The sequence below is a fragment of the Oncorhynchus kisutch genome, linkage group LG1, assembly GCF_002021735.2.
Source record: "Oncorhynchus kisutch isolate 150728-3 linkage group LG1, Okis_V2, whole genome shotgun sequence".
Taxonomy (NCBI): domain Eukaryota; kingdom Metazoa; phylum Chordata; class Actinopteri; order Salmoniformes; family Salmonidae; genus Oncorhynchus; species Oncorhynchus kisutch.
Genome location: NC_034174.2, coordinates 57,257,010 through 57,282,225, shown reverse-complemented (window position 1 = coordinate 57,282,225; position 25,216 = coordinate 57,257,010). Strand labels below are relative to the sequence as shown.

Here is a 25,216-nt window from a genome sequence, read left to right as displayed (position 1 = left end):
GTCACACCCCAGAAACATTTATCAACACAAAGATGCTTGGTTCGAAGCAAATATGTACATGTATCCACTTTATTTGTATTGTGTACATTTCATATTGATACTGCTAAAATATAGAATAAATATCTGAAGTGTTTTATATCATACAGAGTACCTAGTGGTTATACAGGTTTTGCCTGTACATGAAGCCGGGTGACTGTTTAAGGCCCCATACACTGTCAGGACAACTGCTTTGTACAACATCTGTACAGTTTGAGTATGTACAGGGATTATGGCCCATTATGTTTTGCTGCTGGTCTATTCTAAATGTTCCTCTGGCTCAGATCCAGTCACTGCAGTTTGACAGCCCAACCGGGAGAGGGGGGTACATTCATATGACTTTTCTCTCAACTTTAAAGGATTGTGATTTCAGTATCCAAGTTCTGATACGCTTCATCTTGCAACTCACAATAAATCTTGTCCATTCGCTGGAATGCAAGGTGACCTTTTTTACCTAAAAGAAGAAAAAAATGCATCAGGTCTACAAAAAAAAATCAAGGCTCACATTTGTAAAGCGTCTCAAGAGTACGATTGTTGACCTCAGATCAGTTTTGCCTTTTAAATCATAATGGATAACTGTGGGGACCTGATCCTAGGTTAGCACTCTTACTTAGAGGATTTGTGATGTAGGCCCAGGTTTCTTATCATTCACTCAAGAACACAATATAAGAATTCAGAAAATGATGCATCATAGGTAGAAATCTAGCCCAATTGAACACAGGACAGTTATTACAATTATTTATGAAATCAAGTAATTGCATGCAAATGAACATGTTAATGAAAACAACATCTGACTGATTACCAAATGATAGCACAGTCTCTCTAGCAGCGCTGCGTAGGTCCTCGTCAGCCGACCGCCACAACTCAGCCACCTGCTCCACGCTCTCAGTCGCCTGCCAAACACAGGAGTTCAAAGTTCAAAGCGTGTTATATAAACCAAACCACTAGGGTGCCATCTCCTCAAAACATAACCACAACACATCTCAAGAAAAAACACCCGTAGCTTTACACTGGCTTGGTGTCTTTATTTTCAAGCAGGGCCAAACGTCTACCACTTGAGTGGCTCCCTCAAATATGCCACCAAAAAATCCCAATGAAATAGGGTGGTAGAGAGAACTGCCAGGCCAAAACAAACAGGATTATAGCATTGGCAGCCAACGGGCTGGTAATCTACAGCATTCGTGTCCAGGATAAGATGGAGTGTGTTGACGCAGAGTGGCAGATGGCAACATGTGGGCAGACAGAGGAGAGATCATCTGTGTATTCTGGGATTTGAGTTTGGTCTCCTTGTGAAACCCTGTGGCTTCGGCACAAAGACATCACACACCAAGAGGACTCACTTTGAGACACTTGAGGGCCAGACAGGCAGCCTGCTGGAGCTGGACATTGCTGTCCCTCAGGGTTTCCGTGTAGTAGACGATAGCCTAGGAGGATAATACAATTACAAGGACATAAACTACTTCATGTTCCAGTTTCCCAGACTCAGATTAAACCTAGTCCTCGACTAAAAAAACTATTTCAATGGAGAATCTCCATTCTGAATGCTTTTTACTCCTGAACAAGGCTTAGTCTGTGTCTGCAAAACCGGTCCTAGAAGAACTTCACTAATAAAGCATCATATGACAATGATATGCACTGCTGCTCAGAGTCTCACTTTAATCAACTGTAATAAATACCATCCCAACCGAGGCAGGGATGATGGATCTAGACTAGAGCTACAGTAAAGACTAAATATTAGGATGAGATGCTTTTGTTGTCCTTCGGTAATGGATTTGTTTCTTATGGATCCCAGGACTCTTTGAGAATAATTACACAATTAAGAAAGGTAAAGAAATTAGTATTTCATTATTTATAAAACATTCATAGGCATTACAATTCATTAGCATTTATAACATTTAATAAATCCTCTTAGATGTAAAGTCCCCTGTTCTGGAGACCTGTGTGGTTCTGGTACCGGTTCCAACCGACATTTTTGCTTATACATCGATCTGTGGACACCGTAGATCGAAATTGCTTGCGAAGCCCTGGTTCCCATGGACACTAGTATATTTAGTCCGCCTGTGTGACGTAAGATGTGACATTTGAAACCACTTGAAGCTGGGATGTCCCTCCCTTCGCTCTTCCGACTGTCCACCAACTCCTGGCTGAACCCTATGTCACCGCCACTGACAAAGCACATGCCTGCAATCCTTACATCGTAGCGCAGCGCAACACTATAGCACTTTCAGAGATTGATTTATAGCTATTAATCTAAAATGATTAATAGATTCTAAACAAAAAATACTTTGTCATAGATGGACAAGATTAATATGAGATGAAAGGCTGGTTCCTAATGAGTTCAGGAAGCCAATCTAGAAGTAAGGAAGCTAGAGCTCTGTGTGATATTCATAGCGGTGGGAGCAGACATTTTGATCAAAACAGACCTTTAGAAAATATGCACATTTTCTCTTACACTAAACATACAAATATGTATTTTACAGTTATAAGGAAGGTGAAATCTTATAGTTAGTGGTTTTATCATTTGATTATACTACATTTAGAAAGCATATAAGTTATTTCAGTGTTATTCATAGACTTTTGTTGAATAGTTTCATATTTTCATATTTTTATCATATTTGTTCTGTGTACATGCAGCTTGTGTCCTCAAAAGTGACTACACCTCAGCAATTTATAACAATTTTTTACCAGAAAGGTGACAATTGAACCTTTCTTGGAATATTTCAATTTGACCTTTTTAAAATTTAACCTTTATTTAACTAGGCAAGTCAGTTAAGAACTCATTATTATTACAATGACGGCCTACCCCGGCCAAACCTGGACGAAGCTGGGCCAATTGCGTGCCTCCCTATGGGATTCCCAATCATGGCCGGATGTGATACAGCCAGGATTCGAACCAGGGACGGTAGTGACGCCTCTTGCAGTGTCTTAGACCGCAGTATCACTCAGGAGCCCATTACTAGTTATTGTTTATGGTCCTCTCATGATAAATAATTACTTTTGGGGATGATGTAGATTACATTTTAGATTATAGGCAGTTACATTTCAGAGGTTTTAAACAAAGAAGGATTTATAAACATTTATAAGCTTTTTGCAACTTGTACTTGACACCCAAGTGTTAAGATTATTTTTTTCCCTGCCAAGAAGTTTCCTTCCATTTGAAAGTTTATTTCTTAAATCCCGTTGTAATGAATTATATACAGTTATCTTTTTTGTCATCGTATTTGAAATAACTTGTAGAAAATACACTTTATGACTCTGTCATGAAGCATTATGACCATCCTGTGTCACTACTTGGACTAAGAAATTACACTTTTGACAATGACAAGAAGCATTATGACCATCATAATCATATAAGCCAGAAAGGCCTGTCACATACATGCCATTATATCAGTCATCAGTCGAAAGAACAATGTCTCGTCCTGCTCCTAAAATATGCTCCTCCATTCATCCCAGTCATCAGCAGCAAAGCATTGGGGTAGGTGCATGTCTGACATCAACGTGTGCGCAATTACAAAGATAATTTAATATGGTCAATACAATTTAAAAAAAAACTAAAATAAACATACTGTTGACACGTAGGCTATGGTGTAATGGAATGTTTCGCCTTGTGTGGGAGGTTTTGTGGGTTTTATGTATTATGTAGGTGTCATAATCAGCCTTAAAATGACGCAATATATGTCACAGGTCTAAATATATGTGTCGTGACAGTGTTATAACCATGTTATGATACTGGGTGTCATATAAAGTGTTACCAAGCAGGTAATGACTTAAAAGTTTCACCGAACTATCAAAACTATTGGCCTCATCCGTACCTTTGTCCTGAAGGCCTTGTAGCCCACGGCTCTGCAGAGACAGTTGCTGGCAGCCTGGGACACCTTGTGGTTGGCATCTGTCTGGAGGCTGGCTAGGCGCTGGAGGGTATAGCCCAGGGGCAGCAGTTCGATGATGCGCCTCCCTTTCAGCTTCTTCAAGGCCTTTCTCCTCTTAGGACTCTCCAGAGCAGACACCAGGTGCACTGACACACACACACACACCAAAAGATTGTAAGTTATTTTCACCTTTCTATATAAAACATTAGGAACCACCTGCTCTTTCCATGACATAGACTGGCCAGGTGAATCCAGGTGAAAGCTATAATCCCTTACCTATGTCACCTGTTAAATCCACTCCAATCAATGTAGATGAAGGGGAAGAGACAGGTTCAAGAATGATTTTTAAGCCTTGAGACTTAAATGGGCAAGAAAATTGAGTGTGTCAAGAACTGCAACGGCTGGGTTTTTCACACAACAGTTTCCTGTTTGTATCAATAATGGCCCACCACCCAAAGGACATCCAGCCAACTTGACACAACTGTAGGAAGCATTGGAGTTAACATGGGCCAGCATCCCTGTGGAACGCGTTCAACACCTTGTAGAGTCCGTGCCCCAAAGAATTTAGGCTTTTCTGAGGGCAAAAGGGGGTGCAACACAATATTAGGAAGCTGTTCCTAATGTTTTGCACACTCAGTGTATAATTAAAAATCTGGGTGCCAGTTTGCTTTTGTCTGCTTAAAGACAACTTGTCATTAATTAGCCGAACAACTCGGTAGGTATTGTTGAATGCAGAAACAGTAAGGAAGGTATAGACAGGCTAAATATTTGTACAACAACAGTTGGAAAGGAAATAGATAGAGAGATAAAGGACACACATGTTGAGGAGATGTTGAGCAGAAACCCAAAAGGGCTTAACAATAAAAACCACAAAACTGAACCATCCCCTATCAGTCAAAATGCATAGCCTATTGTACAATAATAAAACAAATTATGCATGGCTTCCATCCAATACAGTACTCTAGGCTGTTCCCCAACTGCTGCTGTGGCAGCTCAGACTAGACCTGGGTTCAAATACTATTTGAAATACGTTGAACACTTTATTGAGCATGTCTGAAGTGCCGGGTGGATGGTTTTGCACTTTTGGGACTTTTCTGTTGGTTCCACATTGCAACGGGCACACTAAACCAAGCACATCTGATGCATTTCAAACAGTAGTTGACCCCAGGTCTGGCTAGACCATACATGCCCAATTATCTAAGCTTTTCTGCAGCATTCTTCACAGGGTAACTCATCACGTTCTGCACATGCAGATTTACAGTAGTATGGATCTTTCAGTGTGTGGTGTGAGTTGTCCCCTGGGCTTTCTGAAGACACAGCTGTAGGGGCCACTAACGAAACCTGTCCTTTGTTTCACACGATGGGTCTTTTCATGTCCTAGAGTACCCACATGCTTCAGTTTATGACTTAATTTAGTTCTGGTGTACATGGAATAGGAATAGTGTCGAGAGATTCCATCCAGATGTATAGTGTGTCTTGGGAATGTTTTTGGGACTCTCATGTTCTCCTGGATCTAAAATACAGTTGAAGTCGGAAGTTTACATACACTTAGGTTGGAGTCAGTAAACTTTTTTTCCACTCCACAAATTTCTTGTTAACAAACTATAGTTTATGCAAGTCGGTTAGGACATCTATGTGCATGACACAAGTAATTTTTCCAACAATTGTTTACAAACAGATTATTTCACTTAAAATTCACTGTATCACAATTCCAGTGGGTCAGAAGTTTACATACACTAAGTTGACTGCGCTTTTAAACAGCTTGGAAAATTCCAGAAAAGTATGTCATGGCTTTAGAAGCTTCTGATAGGCTAATTGACATCATTTGAGTCAATTGGAGGTGTACCTGTGAATGTATTTCAAGGCCTACCTTTCAAACTCAGTGCCTCTTTGCTTGACATCATGGGAAAATCAAAAGAAATAAGCCAAGACCTCAGAAAATAAATTGTAGACCACAAGTCTGGTTCATCCTTGGGAGCAATTTCCAAATGCCTGGAGATAACGCTTTCATCTGTTCATCTTTCATAGTACGCAAGTATAAACACCATGAGACCACACAGCTGTCATACCACTCAGGAAGGAGACCTTTTCTGTCTCCTAGAGATGAACGTACCTTGGTGCGAAAAGTGCAAATCAATCCCAGAACAACAGCAAAGGACCTTGTGAAGATGCTGGAGGAAACGAGTACAAAAGTATCTGTATCCACAGTAAAACGAGGCCTATATCGACATAACCTGAAAGGCCGCTCAGCAAGGAAGAAGCCACTGCTCCAAAACCGCCATAAAAAAGTGAGACTAAGGTTTGCAACTGCACATGGGGACAAAGATGGAGAAATGTCCTCTGGTCTGGTGAAACAAAAATAGAACTGCTTGGCCATAATGACTATAATTATATTTGGAGGAAAAAGGGAGTAGCTTGCAAGCCGAAGAACACCATCCCAACCGTGAAGCATGGGGGTGGCAGCATCATGTTGTGGGGGTGCTTTCCTGCAGGAGGGACTGGTGCACTTCACAAAATAGATGGCATCATGAGGGAGGAAAATCATGTGGATATACTGAAGCAACATCTCAAGACATTAGTCAGGAAGTTAAAGCTTGGTCGCAAATGGGTCTTCCAAATGGACAATGACCCCAAGCATACTTCCAAAGTTGCGGCAAAATGGCTTAAGGACAACAAAGTCAAGGTATTGGAGTGGCCATCACAAAGCCCTGACCTTAATTTGTGGGCAGAATTGAAAAAGCGTGTGCGAGCAAGGAGGCCTACAAACCTGACTCAGTTACATCAGTTACTGTCAGGAGGAATGGGCCAAAATTCACCCAACTTATTGTGGGACGCTTGTGGAAGGCTACCCGACACGTTTGACCCAAGTTAAACCATTTAAAGGCAATGCTACCAAATACTAATTGAGTGTATGTAAACTTCTGACCCACTGGGAATGTGATGAAAGAAATAAAAGTTGAAATAAATAATTCTCTCTACTATTATTCTGACATTTCATATTCTTAAAATAAAGTGGTGATCCTAACCTACCTAAGACAGGGAATTTTTACTGGGATTAAATGTCAGGAATTGTGAAACTGAGTTTAAATGTATTTGGCTAAGATGTATGTAAACTTCCGACTTCAACTGTATTTATGCTGTGGTCTACTACATTGTCTTTGCCTCTGCTTCCTGTAGCTCTTCCATTATGGTCCTAAGATTAACATACTGTAGCTAACTTTTCTCAAATGCATGGAACTGAATGAGGTGATACAGAAACACTTCAATGTTGAAGATTGTCATCGGTTGTCTATGTCCCTCCTTTTTCTTTTTATCTTTGCTACTTTTTTGTACAGCCCCGGAGCTTTGCCTGGATGGCATGTAAAATGATCCTCTTGCCATGTAAACCAAGCCAGCACAGTTTGGTTCAGGTCAGGTCAGCATGATAGTGTGAAAGAGTCCTGTGACAGGATACCTTCTCTGGAGAGGCGGGAGATGTGTTCTCCCAGGTCTGTGAAGCTCCAGCGGCTCAGGTAGGTGGAGAGCTGGAAAACTGTGACCCTCTGTGGACTGTAGCGGGCCATAGGCACCATCCGACAGCTAGCTTGGATCTGCTGCAACAGCTGCGCAAACACTGCAGACGACACAATGTATCAGTGACCCACTACAGTCAAATACCAGCTAGCCTCTGGGTCATTCCACCAATTTGGAGAGAATTATGTGGAATTTAATTTAAAAAATCTGAATTCATGTAAACATTACAGTTTTGAAAACATAGCTTGTCCATAAAAAAGTGGTTAAGCTGCCTACAAATGTCTGTACTGATTGAAATATTACCACTACTTTAGTAAAAACCATGTCTATCTTTATTTCCAAAACACAATTCAACACAATCACAATCGCTTGTTTGTCTTTTAATAATGTTAAGCATCTTTTAACACAGGCTTAACACCTACTGTAACAAACACTTTGTACGTTTTCTTTTTACACGTTTAACATAGGCCAGGCCCTGTTGTTACCTCATATCCCAGTGATAATGCCTTGCTTCAATTGGCTCAACCATTGGCTCAGCTTACCCAATTTTGACTATATTAGTCTACACAGCTACAAGGATGCACATTCATGCTGGGGTTATGACCTCATATTGAAGCTTATAGAGAACCCAACTGATATATAGAACAATTAAAACATAATCTACTTTGGTTTAGATACAAGCACCATGAAACCTCTAACACAACACATTAATTTGACAGGCTCTGTTGGCACTCTTTTCATGGAACGACCCCTCTATCTACCTTAGGCATAGTTGTTTTAACGAAACCGAAAGGAGCAGTTGGAGGTAAAGGATGACAGCTGCCATTTGGGACATTTTGCGTAAGTCAACAGATTTGATATTGTGACTAATACTGGAACATATCACTTTTGGCCTGATTACCTGCTTCTGCATTCAGTGACACTATATACGCCTTGGCCTGCCAAGACAACAATTAGGTGGCCAAAGCAATAAAAGACTAGCAACCAGGCTAGCAACTATACTGAAGCCATGCCCTTTTATTGTTTCCATTGAGTTAGCTGTTGTGCTACGGTGCTGACCTGCGTCTGGCTGGCCGGGCTGCTTGGCTTTGACCTTGTGGATGTAGCGTTTCCTTAGGGTCTGGACAAACGTGTCAGTGGGGCAGCAGAGGGGCGACTCGGTGCTTGTACACTCCTCCCAAAACACCAGCAACTCCCTCTGTCTCTGGGCCTTTGGGAGAACTAGGGGAAGATCAGAGGAAGAGTTATACAGATGTACTATGTTAATTTGACCAGTTTCTCACAGCAAGAAAATAATCCTGCAGCAACAAAAAATGTGAATTATTATATGGATAATGATTCAATTGACCTTTTTTTAGGGGTTGGTCTATTTTTTGGGGTGGGCAAATCAAACTTTAGAAGCCTTTTTAAACCTTGCATTCACTACAAGTTTGCATTTCCTGTCTGCGACAACAGAGTCATCAAATTAAGAGCGAACACCTGTACATTTCTTGATATGTTAAATCAGATCAGAGGCCTCACACTGATCACTATTGACAGAGGTGTGTAATTCTGTCTATGCAACTATGACAATTTATATCCAGTATCTAGGAAAGTAAGTTAATTAGTCATATGCAAAGCTTCTTTTTTAAAGGGAAATGGAGCTTCTCTTCCCTGTCATACATTTGATTTAAAACAATTACAGCGGGACAGGAGACAGAGACACAAATCAAATCAAATCAAGCTTTATTTATACAGCACATTTCAGAGCCAGGAAAACAATAATAAAAACAATGAAAATAAAAACTGAAATATTTACTACACAACAAACATAAGAGGATAAAAAACAAAAGAAAAGCAACGCTAAAAAGTTGTGTTTTAAGAAAGAAAGGGATAGACAAATTCTTATTTACAATGACGGCCTCCTGGGGAACAGTGGGGATAGGGATCCTTCTTTGGGATAGGAGGCAGCATTTTCACTTTTGGATGAAAAGCGTGCCTAGAGTAAACTGCCTCCTACTCAGTCCCAGATGCTAATATATGCATATTATTATTAGCATTGGATAGAAAACATCTGAAGTTTCTAAAACTGTTTGAATTATGTCTGTGAGTATAACAGAACTCATATGGCAGGCAAAACAAATCTAAACCAAAACAAATCTAAACCAGAAGTGGGAAATCTGAGGTTTGTAGTTTTTGAACTCAGACCCTATCGAATACACAGTGGGATATGGGTTCTTTTGCACTTCCTAAGCCTTCCACTAGATGTCAACCGTCTTTAGAACATTGTTTCAGGCTTCTACTGCGAAGGTGGCCGAATGAGAGCTGATTGAGTCAGAGGTCTGGCAGCAGCCTCAATCTCAGTCATTCACATGAGAGGTAGCTCTCGTTCCATTGCTTTTCTACAGACAATGGAATTCTCCGGTTGGAACATTATTGAACATTTATGATAAAAACATCCTAAAGATTGATTATATACTTAGTTTGACCAGTTTCTACGACCTGTAATATAACTTTTTGAACTTTTCGTCCAACGTTCGGCTGGACCTGAATGCGCGTTTGCATTTGTTTATCAAACGCCCTAACAAAAGAAGCTATTTGGACATAAATTATGAAATTTATCGAACAAATCAAACATTTATTGTGGAACTGGGATTCCTGGGAGTGCATTCTGATGAAGATCATCAAAGGTAAGTGAATATTTATAATGCTATTTCTGACTATTGTTGACAACACAATATGGCAGATATCTTTTTGGCTGCTTTGTTGTCTGAACGCTGTACTCAGATTATTGCATGGTTTGCTTTTTCCGTAAAGTTAGCAGAACCCCAGTCCTAGACAGGTTTTAACTGCCTTGTTCAGGGGCAGAATTACAGATTTTTACCTTGTCAGCTCAGGGATTCGGTCCAGTAACCTTTTGGTTACTGGCCCAACACTCTAACCACCACCCCTGTGCTGAAGGTACTGCTAAGGCTTTCGAACCCTCGCCATATGTATGGTCCAGAAGCAGCTCTGTTGGCTACGAACCCAAACTCTAACACATACAAAGATATTTTTGTTATTTTCCCCCATTTTTTTAAATAGTTGAACCAGTCTCTAAATCAAAGCATTTGAGAGAGAAAATATGGCTACTTACTGTTACTGACAGAGAGCATGTCTGCCGTCTCCAGCATCAACCTGCTCACTTTTTCAAGTACCTCTGCTTGGAGTGACATCTCTTCCAAAATGTCCCTGTGAACTACCGCTGACTCTGAACTCCTCATTGCCTGTAAATCAGGGCCACTGGTTACACACTTTCAATTTTAGGCTGCATAGTTACACAGTTATAACTACTTCTATTACGATTTACTTTGTTATTTTAATTAAAACTAATCCCTGTGTCCCAATTCTCTGTATTTTCCCCTGAAGAGTGCACTTGTTCACTTACCCATTGGATTTAAAAGGAAATGACTGCTGGACCATGCTTACACCAAAACAATGCTTGTACATTTGCGGTGAAAAGTACATGATCTCACACTTAAAACCTTTTGTGACTAGGGGGCAGTATTTTCATTTTTGGAAAAATAACGTTCCCGTAGTAAACGGGATATTTTGTCAGGAAAAGATGCTAGAATATGCATATAATTGACAGCTTAGGATAGAAAACACTCTAAAGTTTCCAAAACTGTAAAAATATTGTCTGTGAATATAACAGAACTGATATTGCAGGCGAAAGCCTGAGAAAAATCCAATCAGGAAGTGCCTCATGTTTTGAAAGCGCTGCGTTCCAATGCGTCCCTATTGAGCAGTGAATGGGCTATCAACCAGATTACTTTTTCTCCGTAATCCCCAAGGTGTCTACAGCATTGTGATGTAGTTTTACGCATTTATGTTGAAGAATACCCGTAAGCGGCTACATTGCGCAAGTGTTCACCTGATGCTCTCAGAGTGATTCTCGCGTAAAATACAGAGGTAGCCATTATTCCAATCGGTCCTACTGAAAAACCAATTGTCCCGGTGGATATATTATCTAATAGATATTTGAAAAACACCTTGAGGATTGATTATAAACAACGTTTGCCATGTTTCTGTCGATATTATGGAGTTAATTGGAATATTTTTTGGCATTTTCGTGACTGCAATTTCCCGGGCGATTTCTTAGCCAAACTTGAAGAACAAACGGAGCTATTTCGCCTACAAAAATTATATTTTTTGGAAAAAAGGAACATTGGCTATCTAACTAGGAGTCTTGTGAGTGAAAACATCCGAAGCTCATCAAAGGTAAACGATTTAATTTGATTGCTTTTCTGATTTCCGAGACCAAGTTACCTGCTGCTAGCTGGACAAAATGCTATGCTAGGCTATCGATAAACTTACACAAATGCTTGTCTAGCTTTGGCTGTAAAGCATATTTTGAAAATCTGAGATGACAGGGTGATAAACAAAAGGTTAAGCTGTGTCTCAATATATTTCAGTTGTGATTTTCATGAATAGGAATATTTTCTAGGAATATTTATGTCCTTTATGCTAATTAGTGTCAGTCGATGATTACGCTCCCTCATGCGGGATGGGGAGTCACTAGAGGAGAAAGGACAAATACAGACTACTAAACACAGACTAACAACCAAAATGGCCGTCTTGTGTTTGACAGTATTGGACAGGCCCCATACCTCCAGAAGTAGAGTGCAGATGCCCAGGTGTGTTTCCAGAGCATGGTCCAGACTATAGTTCCCGGTGGTCAGCGTGGCAACATCTAGCTTGTCTCGTGATTGGCTTTCCTGATAGAAAAGCCCCAGGCTCCTCAGCGTGCTTTCCTGGAATGAGCTGATTCTATTGGATGAAAGAGACATGAAAATATTGGATGAAAGAGACATAGTGGAATACAGTAGGGTCTACAGTAGGTCAGTGTGGGCCTGCTGTACTTAATTATCTCAGGTTGGGTGGTCCACAGACTACACATTAATCCACATTATTATAATGTGATAGTATTAAAATCACATTTCACAAATGTGTATGATTGAAATGGGAATTATGGATTTATGCTACTCTATGTCATGATATATTTCCGATATTTGCTTAGGTCTATCATATATTCAATAGCGCTACACATCCACAAGGGGGCGAGTTGGAGATTTCTCCATGTAGCTACTCTGCTAGTCTCATCTACAGTCAGTGCTGTGGTGGTGCCTAGAGAAGTGGGTATATTCTAATTTGCCAAAAATTTACCAAATGTCCCTCCCAGCGAAGGAAAGGCACCCTGTGTGAATAACCTACAAATATAAATCCCATGTTGGTCGTTCACTGTCAGACCAACCCAATATGTACTGTAAAAGGAGAAATGAGGCTGTCAACTGAGGCAGAATTCACAGATTTCAGAATTTTCCCTTTTTTTCAGGATTTTGTTCTTATACTCACACTTTATTTTTTATTTTTTTAAACAACAACAAAAAGCATAACAATGCTTAAACCAAACCAGGAGACCACTTTTGAGGTCTGGGAACAATCTAAGATTTATTTTATTTTATTGTGTAGTTACCCTTTCATTCAAGTGCACCTAGCACGGTTGTTTGGTTAGCAGTGTTTCTGTAGCACATGAGATGGAGTTTGCGAAACAAATGGCCACTGGGTTTATGCAAATAAACAACAACGGTATCTGGATCCAATCCTGAGCTGACAAGGTAAGCAAGGCAATTAACCCGCTGTTCCCCGGGCGCCGAAGACATGGATGTCAATTAAGGCAGCCCACCACACCTCTCTGATTCAGAGGGATTAGGTTAAATGCGGAAGACACATTTCAGTTGAAGGCATTCAGTTGTACAACTGACTCGGTATACCCCTTTCTAAATTTTAAGTGGATACTTCAGTCTCTGTCCATGAAACCGTTTGCCTGTGCGTTGCACATTTTAGAACAGTGTTTTTCCCGCACATTGCATTTTGGAACATTTGCACGTATAGGCCAACAACTGTATGCACATTGCTGCCCCTAAAATGTGAAGAAAAAGCTAAATATTCTGATCTGTTCCATCAGCCTTATTAATTGATACGGTGTATACCTCCACAACACGACTTTGATACGCATCATGGGGATTAAGAAGTGAACATATGCAATGCCCATTGAAAAATAAGTGGGTATATGGTGTATACCTGCATATACCCTCCACTACACCACTGTCTACAGTCTCATCTATGGCTGAATGGGAGTATGTTCATGAAGACTCTTTCACAACCCACCCTGTGTCATTGAGGCGCACGCTGCCCATACAGGAGACGTCTTCATCAGCATTGAAGTCTGTGGAGAGGAAGTCAAAACTCTCCAGCACCTCCTTCTCTTCCACAGCAAGTGTTTTGGCAGAGGAGCTCTTCAGCAAGGAAAGGTCATTCTGAGAGGGTAACACGCACATGTGCAGACACACACACACACGCGTGCGCACACACACACACACACAGGCACGAATGAGCACACACACATGCACGCAAGCATGATTGCATGAGCACAGACACAAACACACACACCTTCATGTACTGTATTAAACAACTCCATCAGTTGCTGTGAACTCAGATTAGTTCCAACTTTAATTCACTCAGCACTTTGTTTTAGGAGGGGATAGTGTGTTACAGTAAATTGCTTCAACATTCTGTCCATACATTCTGACCATACATTCTGTTGTAAGTGCTTTTTCACTGGGATTAGAATATCATAAACAATATTTGTTAGGGGAGTGAAAGTCGGGGGAAACGGGTTCCAAGGGCTAAAGGGTAAAGGGGTTCAAAAGGTTACAGCATGTGTCAATGCTTTCTCTAAGCACTCACTTTTAAGATGGTGTTGAGGTGCAGGATCTGGTTGTCTAGTGTCCTCAGCTCTCTCTCTTTGCACTCCTGGCCCTGTAGAGCCGACTCCAGCTCCCCCAACAGAACACTGATCCTCAGAGCCTGAGCCTTGTGCTGGTTACTGGTCACCACCGGCCTGGCTAGAGCCTCCTTCTCCTGCTCCTCAATGTCCTCGTACCCCAGCCTCACCTCCACCTCCACACCTGGCCCCCCTTTGCTGCTCCTTATTGGAACAGTCTCAGTGTCTGTCTCTCTACCAGGACTTGGGCTAGAACTGGGACCCCCTCCATTCTGCCTGAGGATGTCCGGAGTGCTGTACCGCTGCTGCTGGGCTAGCAGGGACCCCCGCTTCGTCTCCCCGGGTGTTGAAGGAGAGGAGAGGCCCGTGTCCGGATCGGTTGGGGGCCACTCGTCCCCTGTCTCAGAAGTCCCTGGAAGTCCCCTCGACGTCCTCTCTTCTGGTGGGCTGCTCTCTGAGACAAGGTCCTCCGTCAGGCTGATTTGGGTCTGGCTGCCCCCTTGGCTGTACGTGGGGGTGCGGTTGAGGGCCTGGGAGGTGTCAGCAAGGAAGCTGAGTAGAGACACCCCTCGAGACTCCCGTGACACCAGGGAGAAGGAGCCCTCTGGGTCGTGCTGGAGCTGTCGTACCATGGACTAGATAGAAGACCACAGATATTTTAGCCATGTTTCAAAATGGTTCTTTAGAGATCTATTTGAAGGGTAGTTCTTGGAAAAACCCATAGAATTATTAGGATCTCTATGGAAAAGAGCACCAGAAAGCAGCCCCCTATATGTGTCGCCAATGTGAAATGGCTAGGTTGTTAGTGGTGCACGCTAGTAACTTTCAGTCGATGACGTCACCCACTCTGAAACCTAGAAGCAGTTGTTTTCCTTGCTTTGCTAGAGCTGCGGCTTTTGTGAAATGACAGGTTGCGATGCTTCCTGGGTGACATTTGTCAGTGTGCTCAGATGGACGGAAGCTAACTGTTACATAAGGATAAGACAAATAACCCTCATGGTGCAAGGTAGCACCCTTTTTCAACAATATAAAGAGAGAGCTAGGATAAGGAGAGAGACAGCAGGAAAAACATAAGTATTTTGATGTGAAAAGCAGTGCATCCATATGTCCAAGCCTGGCATATGGACTGGAGACACATTCCAGATTCCTGGATTGCACAGGTACATGGGAGACATGCTTGGAAAAACATCAAAGCCCAACAAATACAGAATAAAACACCAACCTACAAAAGCATTACAATACATTTCCTCTAATACAATAGCCTTTACAGCTTGTTGAGCAGAATCCATAATTGAATTAAAATATACAAAATACAGGGTTTTCTTTGGTAAGACTTAACAGATAGGGACCATGGGGTGTGCAGGCATACCATACAGAGTAGTGTGTGTGAGACTGCCTAATAGAGGTAGGTTAGAATAGTCCCATACTCTTGTCCTATAGCCAAAATTCTTTTTTGGGTCAAAAATTCATATAGTTAATTTATACAGATGTCAGATCTTAATCCTTACTAGTCGATTGACGCACCCGAATTTACATATAAACGTGTTACAAATGACGGAGTCATCCACGATTCACTAAAATATATTTTGAAAGAGTATATGTTCTCCTTTCAGTCTCCTCCATTTGCACTAACTGAAGTTGCCTGTAAGGAATTATTTCCTAATAATAATAGTGTAAAAAATAGTATATTGACGCAATCTAAGTAACATAAAAAAATCCCCATCAAAATCTGTCTGTTTAAGATAGAGAGAGCTGTTTTTTTTTGTATGGGCTGCGTCTCAATGCACCACATCTGCCTATGTCCACCTTCCGCACCTGCGGTAGGAAGTGGCAGAACTACAGCGCTGTTTGTCAGATTTAGGAGACATCCCCCCCCAAAATCGGTCTTCCTACGAAAACATCTGAAAGGTTTGGCCTACAAACTAATTTGACCACTCCATGGAAAAACAAGACTCTCACTAACACGATGGGGACTCGTCTGGAGTCGGTACAGCCGATGTGTCAACTTCCGCATGAGGCTACAATACTTCGAGTTTCCTGGGGATGCTGTGAACCAAGCTGTACTCATTGTGTGATTGTGTTTATGAGTCTGTGACTAAAGAATGTGAAACAATGTGTATGTTGACTGCTTTTCATTAAATAAATGTTAATTTATAAATGTTTTAATAGCCTATAGGCTTAGGAAAAGGGGAGACTCTCAAAAACACGATGGTGTTCTCCGTTTTTCCCAAGTATCACAGGACTTGTCTGAAAGTAACCCAGTACTGGTTTAAAAACTGAATGGAAGTATGGAAGTAGTTTTGCGTCAACAAAAAAAGGGGTTAAATGTGTCGCAAATGTTTTTATATAATACCTGAGCTTTCTTATATCTCATAGAAATAGAACAGACTCTTCAAAACCATATTCCTATTTTATGACTGTTTGTTTGGCTATTTATGAATGTGTCATTCAATGTGTTTCTATGGGCTATAGCAGTAAAGGACAAATTCAATATTTTATCAAATCATTTTTGTACATATTGTTATACCTACAGAGGTCCTAAAATTCTAAATCAAATAGCTACATTACCACCTCCCTAGGTATCAACATTTTTATTTATTTATTATTTGATCAAATATTGCATTTGGCCTTTCTGAAAATTACCTGTTCCCTTTCTCTCCATGCGGGGGCAGTCGAGTCATGGGATCAGGGCTTGCTATCAAAATTATTTTCTCTCTCTCTCGCTCAAACGCTCGGCCTAGGTCCTATTACTGCAACATTCAAATGTAATTAAAAAAAAACTGAAATGCAGCCATACACATAAACAACCGTCATTTTCTAAAGCTTAATAAAAACAAGTTAGATATTGGTCTTCACTAGGCTACGACATACAAGTGTCAAGTGTATGATACGGTCAAAATTGAGTTAAATTGTTATGGCTGCTGCCTCCAGAGTGCAATACTGTATAGGCCTACTGTGTCGGTGTTGGTTTGATTCCGGCCCATGCCCTTTCGGCACAAATAACTCCATTGACTTGATTTAGTTACACACGTTTAAAATATGAACAGTCCAGGGATATTTTACCCCTTATCTCGATAAGAAATGACCGTGCTAGACACTTTTGGATAACATAAGTAGGAAACAAATAAAATAATAACAGCAGACTACACCAACAGTTTCCATTCATACAAAGTGTTGGCTAAATTGCCACAGTACATTTGCCATGGTAAACGATGAAATGCTTTATTTCTATTTTAGAGAATGCTTGTCAAATAGATATATCACCCATAGTCCGTTATAAAATGACAAAATTATTCAGATTACAGTACCAACCAGAAGTCAAACATATCTTGAAAGACTTTGGTTGCAAAGCAGGACTAAGGGTAACACCGACATCATCTTTCAGGGAGTGGTAATGAGGTGACCAATAATGGTTGCAATTGTGATCAGCTGTGTGTGTGAATTTAGCGCATATTGATGGTTTAACAAGACATCAGCTGGCGATAATCTAGTGCCATCGTTGGTTGCAACAGCCCCCTTGTTATTTAATTATATTCCAAAAGGCTATATTCTGGAGGCTACTCATTACCCTATCCAGTGTCACATAATGAAAGGTGTGAAAACCAATAATGGGCTACTGTGTTTCCCTGGCCGAGTTGATGAGCTGATTTGGGCCATCTGTTGATTGACAGATGTAGGCCTAATGTAGAACAATACACTTTTCTGCAGTAGGGATGCTCGCCCATGTTTTATAATTAGGTCATGAATAATTTGTCAATATAGTTCTGACCTTTGGTGTGGATTGAAAGCCTATATTGTGTGGCTTTAATGTTTACTTTCGTAAAGCTGTCAAGATGTTTATGCATTTGAACCTATCCGACGATGATTTCGTTGAGCCGATACACGTTGTGTCAGTGATCAGACTATTCATTTTACTTCTAGGAAAAATGTAAATAAACTAAATGAACTTGTGGGCTTCACGTCTGCTCAGGCTGATCACTATGTCGCCCAGCAATTCAGGAGGCTCAGAGATGGAGCACGTAGCTTAGACCATTCTAGCAAGCGTTAACAATACTATGGATACATAGGCAAAACGTTTTTTGGATTATTTTCTTTAAGCATTCCCCAAACCATAGCCCTAACTTTAAATAATTTGGAATTAACACCTAAACTGATAACCTTTGAGTTGCTTCTATAACCCTGTAACCACACACAATTAACCCGGTAACCACGCAGAGTGAATGCCTAAAAAAAAAATCTGGAATATGTGTGCCAGGGTCAGTGACTGTAACCACTGGACCACATAGGCACTGAGAAAAACAATAGTTTATTCTGCCTATTGCTTGCCTTCAACATACAGTATACTAAAGCAATTGATGAAATCCACATTAGAAATCACACAAGACATGCTGTAGCCTGCACATGGCCTACAGAAGGTACAATGTAGGTACGGTCCTGCATTGTATACAAACACCTCTTCCGGCTGCCCCCTGGTGGCGATTCTAAATATTTGTTCAGCGATTCAAATCCTCCTGCTGGAGTATTATTTTCCTCTTGTGGCGAAAGGGGTCAAATTAAGATCCAACACCTGTACAGTCCCAATCCCAGTGGATAACACACGAAAGCATTAAATACAGTTATTATTTCCAAAGTGATCAACTCTTCTATCATTCATTGTAAAAGCATACAATAGCATTACAATGAAGGATAGAAGAGTTGGCTATAGCACATACAGTATGGGACGAGGCTATGTCTGGGTCACTCACAATGAAGTATTTCTCTGTGAAGCTGGGTGTGTTGGGAGGGATCCAGCTGTACACTGAGCCCTTCCTGCTGTGGATGGACTGCCTGCTGGATGCAGTGGTGATTGACCTCATCTCCCCACTGTCAAACGGACTTGGGAGGGAGGAAGGGGAGAGAGAGAGAGAGAGAGAGAGAGAGAGAGAGAGAGAGAGAGAGAGAGAGAGAGAGAGAGAGAGAGAGAGAGAGAGAAAGAGAGAGAGAGAGAGAGAGAGAAAGAGAGAGGGAGGGAGGGAGAAATAGAAAGAGAAAGAATGTACACAACTGTTCAAATGTTTGGGGTCACTTAGAAATGTCCTTGTTTTTGAAAGAAAAAACATTTTTTTGTCCATTAAAATAACATCAAATTGATCAGAAATACAGTGTAGACATTGTTAATGTTGTAAATAACTATTGTAGCTGGAAATGGCAGATTTTTTAATGGAATATCTACATAGGCGTACAGAGGCCCATTATCAGCAACCATCACTCCTGTGTTCCAATGGCACGTTGTGTTAGCTAATCCACGTTTATCATTTTAAAAGGCTAATTGATCATTAGAAAACCCTTTTGCAATTATGCTAGCACCGCTGAAAACTGTTGTTCTGATTAAAGAAGCAATAAAACTTGCCTTCTTTAGACTAGTTGTGTCTGGAGCATCAGCATTTGTGGGTTCAATTACAGGCTCAAATTGGCCAGAAACAAAGGACTTTCTTCCGAAACTCGTCAGTATATTCTTGTTCTGAGAATTGAAGGCTATTCCATGCGAGGAATTGCCAAGAAACTGAAGATCTCGTACAAGGCTGTGTACTACTCCCTTCACAGAACAGCGCAAACTGACTAAACAGAAACGAAAGAGGAGTGGGAGGCCGCCGTGCACAACTGAGCAAGTGGACAAGTATATTAGAGTGTCTAGTTTGAGAAACAGACGCCTCACCCGCAAAACACCAGTCTCAACGTCAACAGTGAAGAGGCGCAACTGGGATGTTGGCCTTCTAGGCAGAGTTGAAAAGAAAAAGCCATATCTCAGACTGGCCAATAAAAATAAAAGATTAAGATGGGCAAAAGAACACAGACACTGGACAGAGGAACACTGCCTAGAAGGCCAGCATCCCGGAATTGCCTCTTCACTGTTGACGTTGAGACTGGTGTTTTGCGGGTACTCCATTTTTATTTTTATTTTAGTGTAACTCATTCTCAGAGTAAACCAAAAGGTAGTTTATATGGCTGGTGGTCTGACTGAGAAAACAGGTCAGATTAGCATCATGACAGAATGGCGGAGCAATCAGAAGGCACTTATTTATGGCCGAGGTTTAGGATCTGGTTAAACTACCAGCACTGTGAAGAGAAACCATGAAATGTCCTCCACCTGGAGTCTATATACCCACTGTAATCTGATCTGTTGTGTGTGTGTGTGTGTGTTTCTGTGTATGTTTGTGTGTCCATGGAAGGGGATGGATGAGGTAGTCTATAGTCTGTATAGGATCAGCTGTTCTGTCACAGCTGGGTCATGTTAGAGGAGAGGTACAGTAATGGTCTGGTCTGTGTTTCAGTCAGTTTCAGTCCTCCCTCTCTTAGGAATGAATGAAAAACTGGCAGAGAGAAATACTCAAATGATCTAAATCTGTCTAGCACTGTCTGAGTAGCAGCTGCAAATGTCCTTCTATTGATCTAATACATGCTTACATTCAATTCTCAGAGAGAAAAAACACTTAACTTCCAAACCTATGACCTACAGTATGACCTATAAATAAGAACCAGCAGATTTCCCTGACCATGTGACCTTCGTATAGTTTTATTTATAAGGAAGATATTTTTATGTTTTACTATTTTGAATTCCTACCTGCACACGTCACCACTAACTACTCAGTATAATCAGGAATAATTCAGCACCCTATAACCATATAAACAGTGTACTGAAACTGATACAAATGTTAAAATGAAAGTTTATTTCGAATGAAACCAACACCACCACCTCTCTGTCATGGTGTATACCAATGACAGTTGGTTCAGGTTCTTTCAATTGCCTTCTTCTCTCTACTCTGCCTTTCTTGCATCTCTGTCTGTCTTGAGTATTTGCTAGCAAACTGGGCCCTCACAGTTTCCTATGCCGATGAGCTCAGGACAGACACAACTGTATTTGTTTCCTGTATTTCAGCCCCTTTTCAGGTGTCCCAACGTTTCTTTTTACAAAAACATTTCAATTTGTCAGCAAGATGCATCAATTAATTCAGGCTACAAAAGTGGTCGCCTAATGACAATCTGCGAATGTAATGACACGTTTTGGTGTTTTAAAACAGATGTCTATTTCCATTCATCAAATGGCCGGTGCACAGTGCACTGGTTAGGATGCTGGAATTATTTTTGAGTGGACACACGTGAGCAGGTAGCCTACTTTTTGAAGTGATTTGTTTGACACTCAGATGAAAACATCAGGACTGGTTGTGTTAATGCCACATTAAAAGGTAATACATGTTGACCGTTATAATACATGTCTTATAATACATGTCGAACCCATACATGCTTTTGTGCATTCACCTGGAGTCCTTTGAAAAAAAATAGAGACATGACATCAATCAAACATTTTTACATCGTTCCCATTTTAAATGAGGACTTGCAAGCATTTATACTTTTACACCCCCATTTATACCCCCCCCCCCCCCCCCCCATGTCACGGTATAATTCGTACTCTGCATATAAACATAAACCTTGTAAATCATTTTCCAAATGGCTAACTGGTGTACTTACTTCCACACCACCTCTAGTTGGAGCTTGACGGTGCCTAGTTCAGTGATGTCCACTACCATGAGCTGGGGTCGAGACATGAAGAAGTCAGCACTCTTACACATTACCATGCCAACCAGCAGGGAGCCCAGCCCCTTGACCTCTGTTACCTGAGTAGAGACACATGATTGGTCAGTTGAAACGTCACGCAAGGTCAGGACTGTCTTACTCCTCATTCTTCAGGTGTCGACTCTTAACAATACAACGTTCTTCTTTCTCTATCCTTTTCATTCATAGCCATTTACTTTTTCCGGTTTTCAAGGTGTATTATCATGCACTTGAAGACTACTGTTTCAAGCTTTGAACATCTGCAACTTCAATTGGACTTAGTTTGACTGGAAATCCTTTGGCCTTTGTAAAGATACCTCACTTAGCCAGAAAATGGGCTTCATATCTCTTTCACAGAGGGGATGTTGTTTTCCCCATCAACAGAGAATGTAACTTCATCCACATTGTGCGCTGTTTGCCACTGTGTTTCCGCACACAAAGGACAGGAATACGCCTGTCATCACCACCCACATGGTCGTCCCTGACAGGATGTGACGTTCACACTGGTGTGTGGGCTTGCACCCGGAGAGCATCTGACTGTATTGTCATGTGTGATCCTGATGTGCCTGGATGTACCTGACAGACACACAAATGAAGTTTCCACAGGGGGAAATCAACCGCTTTCAACTCCTTCTCAATCTCAACTGTCACCTCATTACCTCTGTAGTAGTGTGCTATGTGACCACACGTTGCTCCAGTCAAAAGTTATGTACGAGTTAGACTGTCATTTCAGATGCAGCTCAGTCTAAATCTTTAGGGCCCAGTTTCCTAGGCACTGATTAAAACTAGTACCGGATTAAGAGCCAGCTTCAATACAGATTCTCATTTGAGCAAGGTTTTCAGTCCAGGACTAGATTTAATCCGTGTCTGGGAAGCCGCCCCCCCCCCCAAAAAGCTCACCTTTATATCAAAGTTCTCGTGGATGTGAGCGAGGAAGATCATCTCCTCCACATCCCATGACTGCCTATCATCCGTCTGGATTTTTCCCCGGATCTTCCACCTCTGCCTCCCCAGACGGATCACAACCTGGATGGAAAAAAGCATACATCTTTGAGACCGTGTCCCATATTCCCTATTCCCTAGAAAGCTCACTACTTTTGACCAAGGTCCTTAGAGCTATGGGGATATGGTGCCATTTCGGCCGCAGCCTGGGTCTTTTTCCTCAGTTGTGGTTCCTCAGAGCGTTTTTCACCGGGATATGTTTTGATAGAGGCACTCACTTCGTATTGGTCGCCTGGGCATAGTCGAGCGAAGCCGATCAATCCTGTTGGAATAGATTTTTCAGACTAAGTTCAAGCTTGCCACTGAGGTGTGCCATTTTTTGTATTCCATTTCACTAGAATGATGAAGGTTGAACATGTGTTTTACCTTTCATTTTGATGTGAAGCTCTCCCAAGAGAATCTCCAACTCCCCCTCCATGACACACATATCCTGAAAATATGTGTAGGTTATGATCAGCAGTGGATTGCTACTGTACTTCATTTTCACAATTGATTTATTGATCTAACTGGACCTATAGGAGTTGTCTGCATGATCAGAGACTTATAATGTCTTGGTAACACTTTACACAAAGATTAACTTTATAAAGTATTTCTAGGTAGTTTGTACATTGTTTATTATTAGTTTATAATCTATCTATGAATTAATCAAACCTGTTTATAAACTACTTAAAAAATCCTTCAAAGTATACTTCAATATGTCTAATAGATCTTATAGTGAAATTCTGTGTGTGAGAACCCATGACAAGAGAAGACAAATGGGAGATTCAAAGTCCATCTGTGAACCATACCTGCATACTATGTCAGTGGTAAAGGGGGTTACGCTAGCTCACGTGTGACCCATACCTTCCCTCTGGCAATGGTACATAGAATTATGGTGGGTATTAGAACCCATGAAATATGAAGAGTAATGGTCCTTCAAGTACCCATCAGTGACCTGTGACTCCAGACTCAGCGGTTGGCTGCTAAGCGTATAACATGCGAATTAACTCATGAAACAGGACGATGAACAAGCTTTTGGTTGTCTGTCCATGTCCCATATCCACCCGTATGTTCTAAACATGGCAACCGAAGGACACGTTTGACCAGAGGATCTGTGTATACGGTGTGTGAGATAACCCATGAAATTGTTGAGGTAAACAAAGTTGTGTGGCACCCGACCGCGTGTGACTGCAATACCTCCAGGCTGTGGCGATGGTTACGGTTGAGTTCCTGCAGGCTCTCTCTGGAAGCCCGTGAAGAGGGCGATAGAGCGAAGGCTTTCTTCATGTTCACCGCCCCCTGACACAGACGCCACTGAATACAGTAAGTCTCGTACAGCTCTTCCACCTGGAAATGTAAATACAAACAGGCAACCATTTTGCCCTCCCTCTGGTTATTTATGAGGCTGTTGCTCCCACATGGTGTTATTCTTCCTGATGCATCGATGCACATTGGTTGGTGGGAAAACCCCTCCGTGTTTGACAGTGGTGGAGACAGAATTGACACTACATAGACCTACATAGAGGTCATAGAAGTGTGGCCTGTGTTATCTAGCGGTTTGTGCTGTTGAGCCTGGCATGCATGTATACCGGAGAAAGAACGGGTTCGAAACTGAACCACTGCCCCTCTGACTCATAGATGTCATACCTTTCCTGTCATCTCTTCAGTATCATGTCTGTTAAATAAAAACACCAGCAATATGCATTAGGAAAGTTATAGAAGTTGTTACCTTGCTGATTTGGAACTCCAGTCTTCTTATGTATCTCTCCAATGCTCGGATCTCCTGACATCGCAAAATCAAGTGGTACATTTTATGACAACAATTTTTAAATGTACAGTGCCTTGCGAAAGTATTCGGCCCCCTTGAACTTTGCGACCTTTTGCCACATTTCAGGCTTCAAACATAAAGATATAAAACTGTATTTCTTTGTGAAGAATCAACAAGAAGTGGAACGACATTTATTGGATATTTCAAACTTTTTGAACAAACCAAAAACTGAAAAATTGGACGTGCAAAATTATTCAGCCCCTTTACTTTCAGTGCAGCAAACTCTCTCCAGAAGTTCAGTGAGGATCTCTGAATGATCCAATGTTGACCTAAATGACTAATGATGATAAATACAATCCACCTGTGTGTAATCAAGTCTCCGTATAAATGCACCTGCACTGTGATAGTCTCAGAGGTCCGTTAAAAGCGCAGAGAGCATCATGAAACAAGGAACACACCAGGCAGGTCCGAGATACTGTTGTGAAGAAGTTTAAAGCCGGATTTGGATACAAAAAGATTTCTCAAGCTTTAAACATCCCCAGGAGCACTGTGCAAGCGATAATATGGAAATGGAAGGAGTATCAGACCACTGCAAATCTACCAAGACCTGGCCGTCCCTCTAAACTTTCAGCTCATACAAGGAGAAGACTGATC

At 41.3% G+C, this 25,216-nt stretch overlaps 1 protein-coding gene across 5 annotated transcripts in view; it reads right to left on the bottom strand.

Annotated features, from left to right (window-relative positions):
- Positions 1–53: 53 nt before the first annotated feature.
- ripor3 (RIPOR family member 3) overlaps positions 54–25,216 on the bottom strand; it is a 58,023-nt gene continuing 32,860 nt past the window's right edge. For 2 of the 5 annotated variants that reach the window (XM_020483213.2, XM_031827465.1), the window contains exons 6-22: positions 24,524–24,577; positions 23,992–24,141; positions 23,182–23,245; positions 23,034–23,077; positions 22,714–22,839; positions 21,730–21,875; positions 18,969–19,098; positions 14,187–14,858; positions 13,608–13,756; positions 12,047–12,206; positions 10,534–10,663; positions 8,478–8,639; positions 7,360–7,518; positions 3,849–4,051; positions 1,377–1,460; positions 839–929; positions 54–490 (exon numbers count right to left, since the gene is read on the bottom strand). In XM_020483213.2, the coding sequence (XP_020338802.2) occupies positions 390–490; positions 839–929; positions 1,377–1,460; positions 3,849–4,051; positions 7,360–7,518; positions 8,478–8,639; positions 10,534–10,663; positions 12,047–12,206; positions 13,608–13,756; positions 14,187–14,858; positions 18,969–19,098; positions 21,730–21,875; positions 22,714–22,839; positions 23,034–23,077; positions 23,182–23,245; positions 23,992–24,141; positions 24,524–24,577 (2,625 nt within the window). In that variant the 3' untranslated portion in view covers positions 54–389. The remainder of the gene's footprint in view (positions 491–838; positions 930–1,376; positions 1,461–3,848; positions 4,052–7,359; positions 7,519–8,477; positions 8,640–10,533; positions 10,664–12,046; positions 12,207–13,607; positions 13,757–14,186; positions 14,859–18,968; positions 19,099–21,729; positions 21,876–22,713; positions 22,840–23,033; positions 23,078–23,181; positions 23,246–23,991; positions 24,142–24,523; positions 24,578–25,216) is intronic. The other 3 variants (XM_031827488.1, XM_031827482.1, XM_020483221.2) reach the window with 2 other exon arrangements.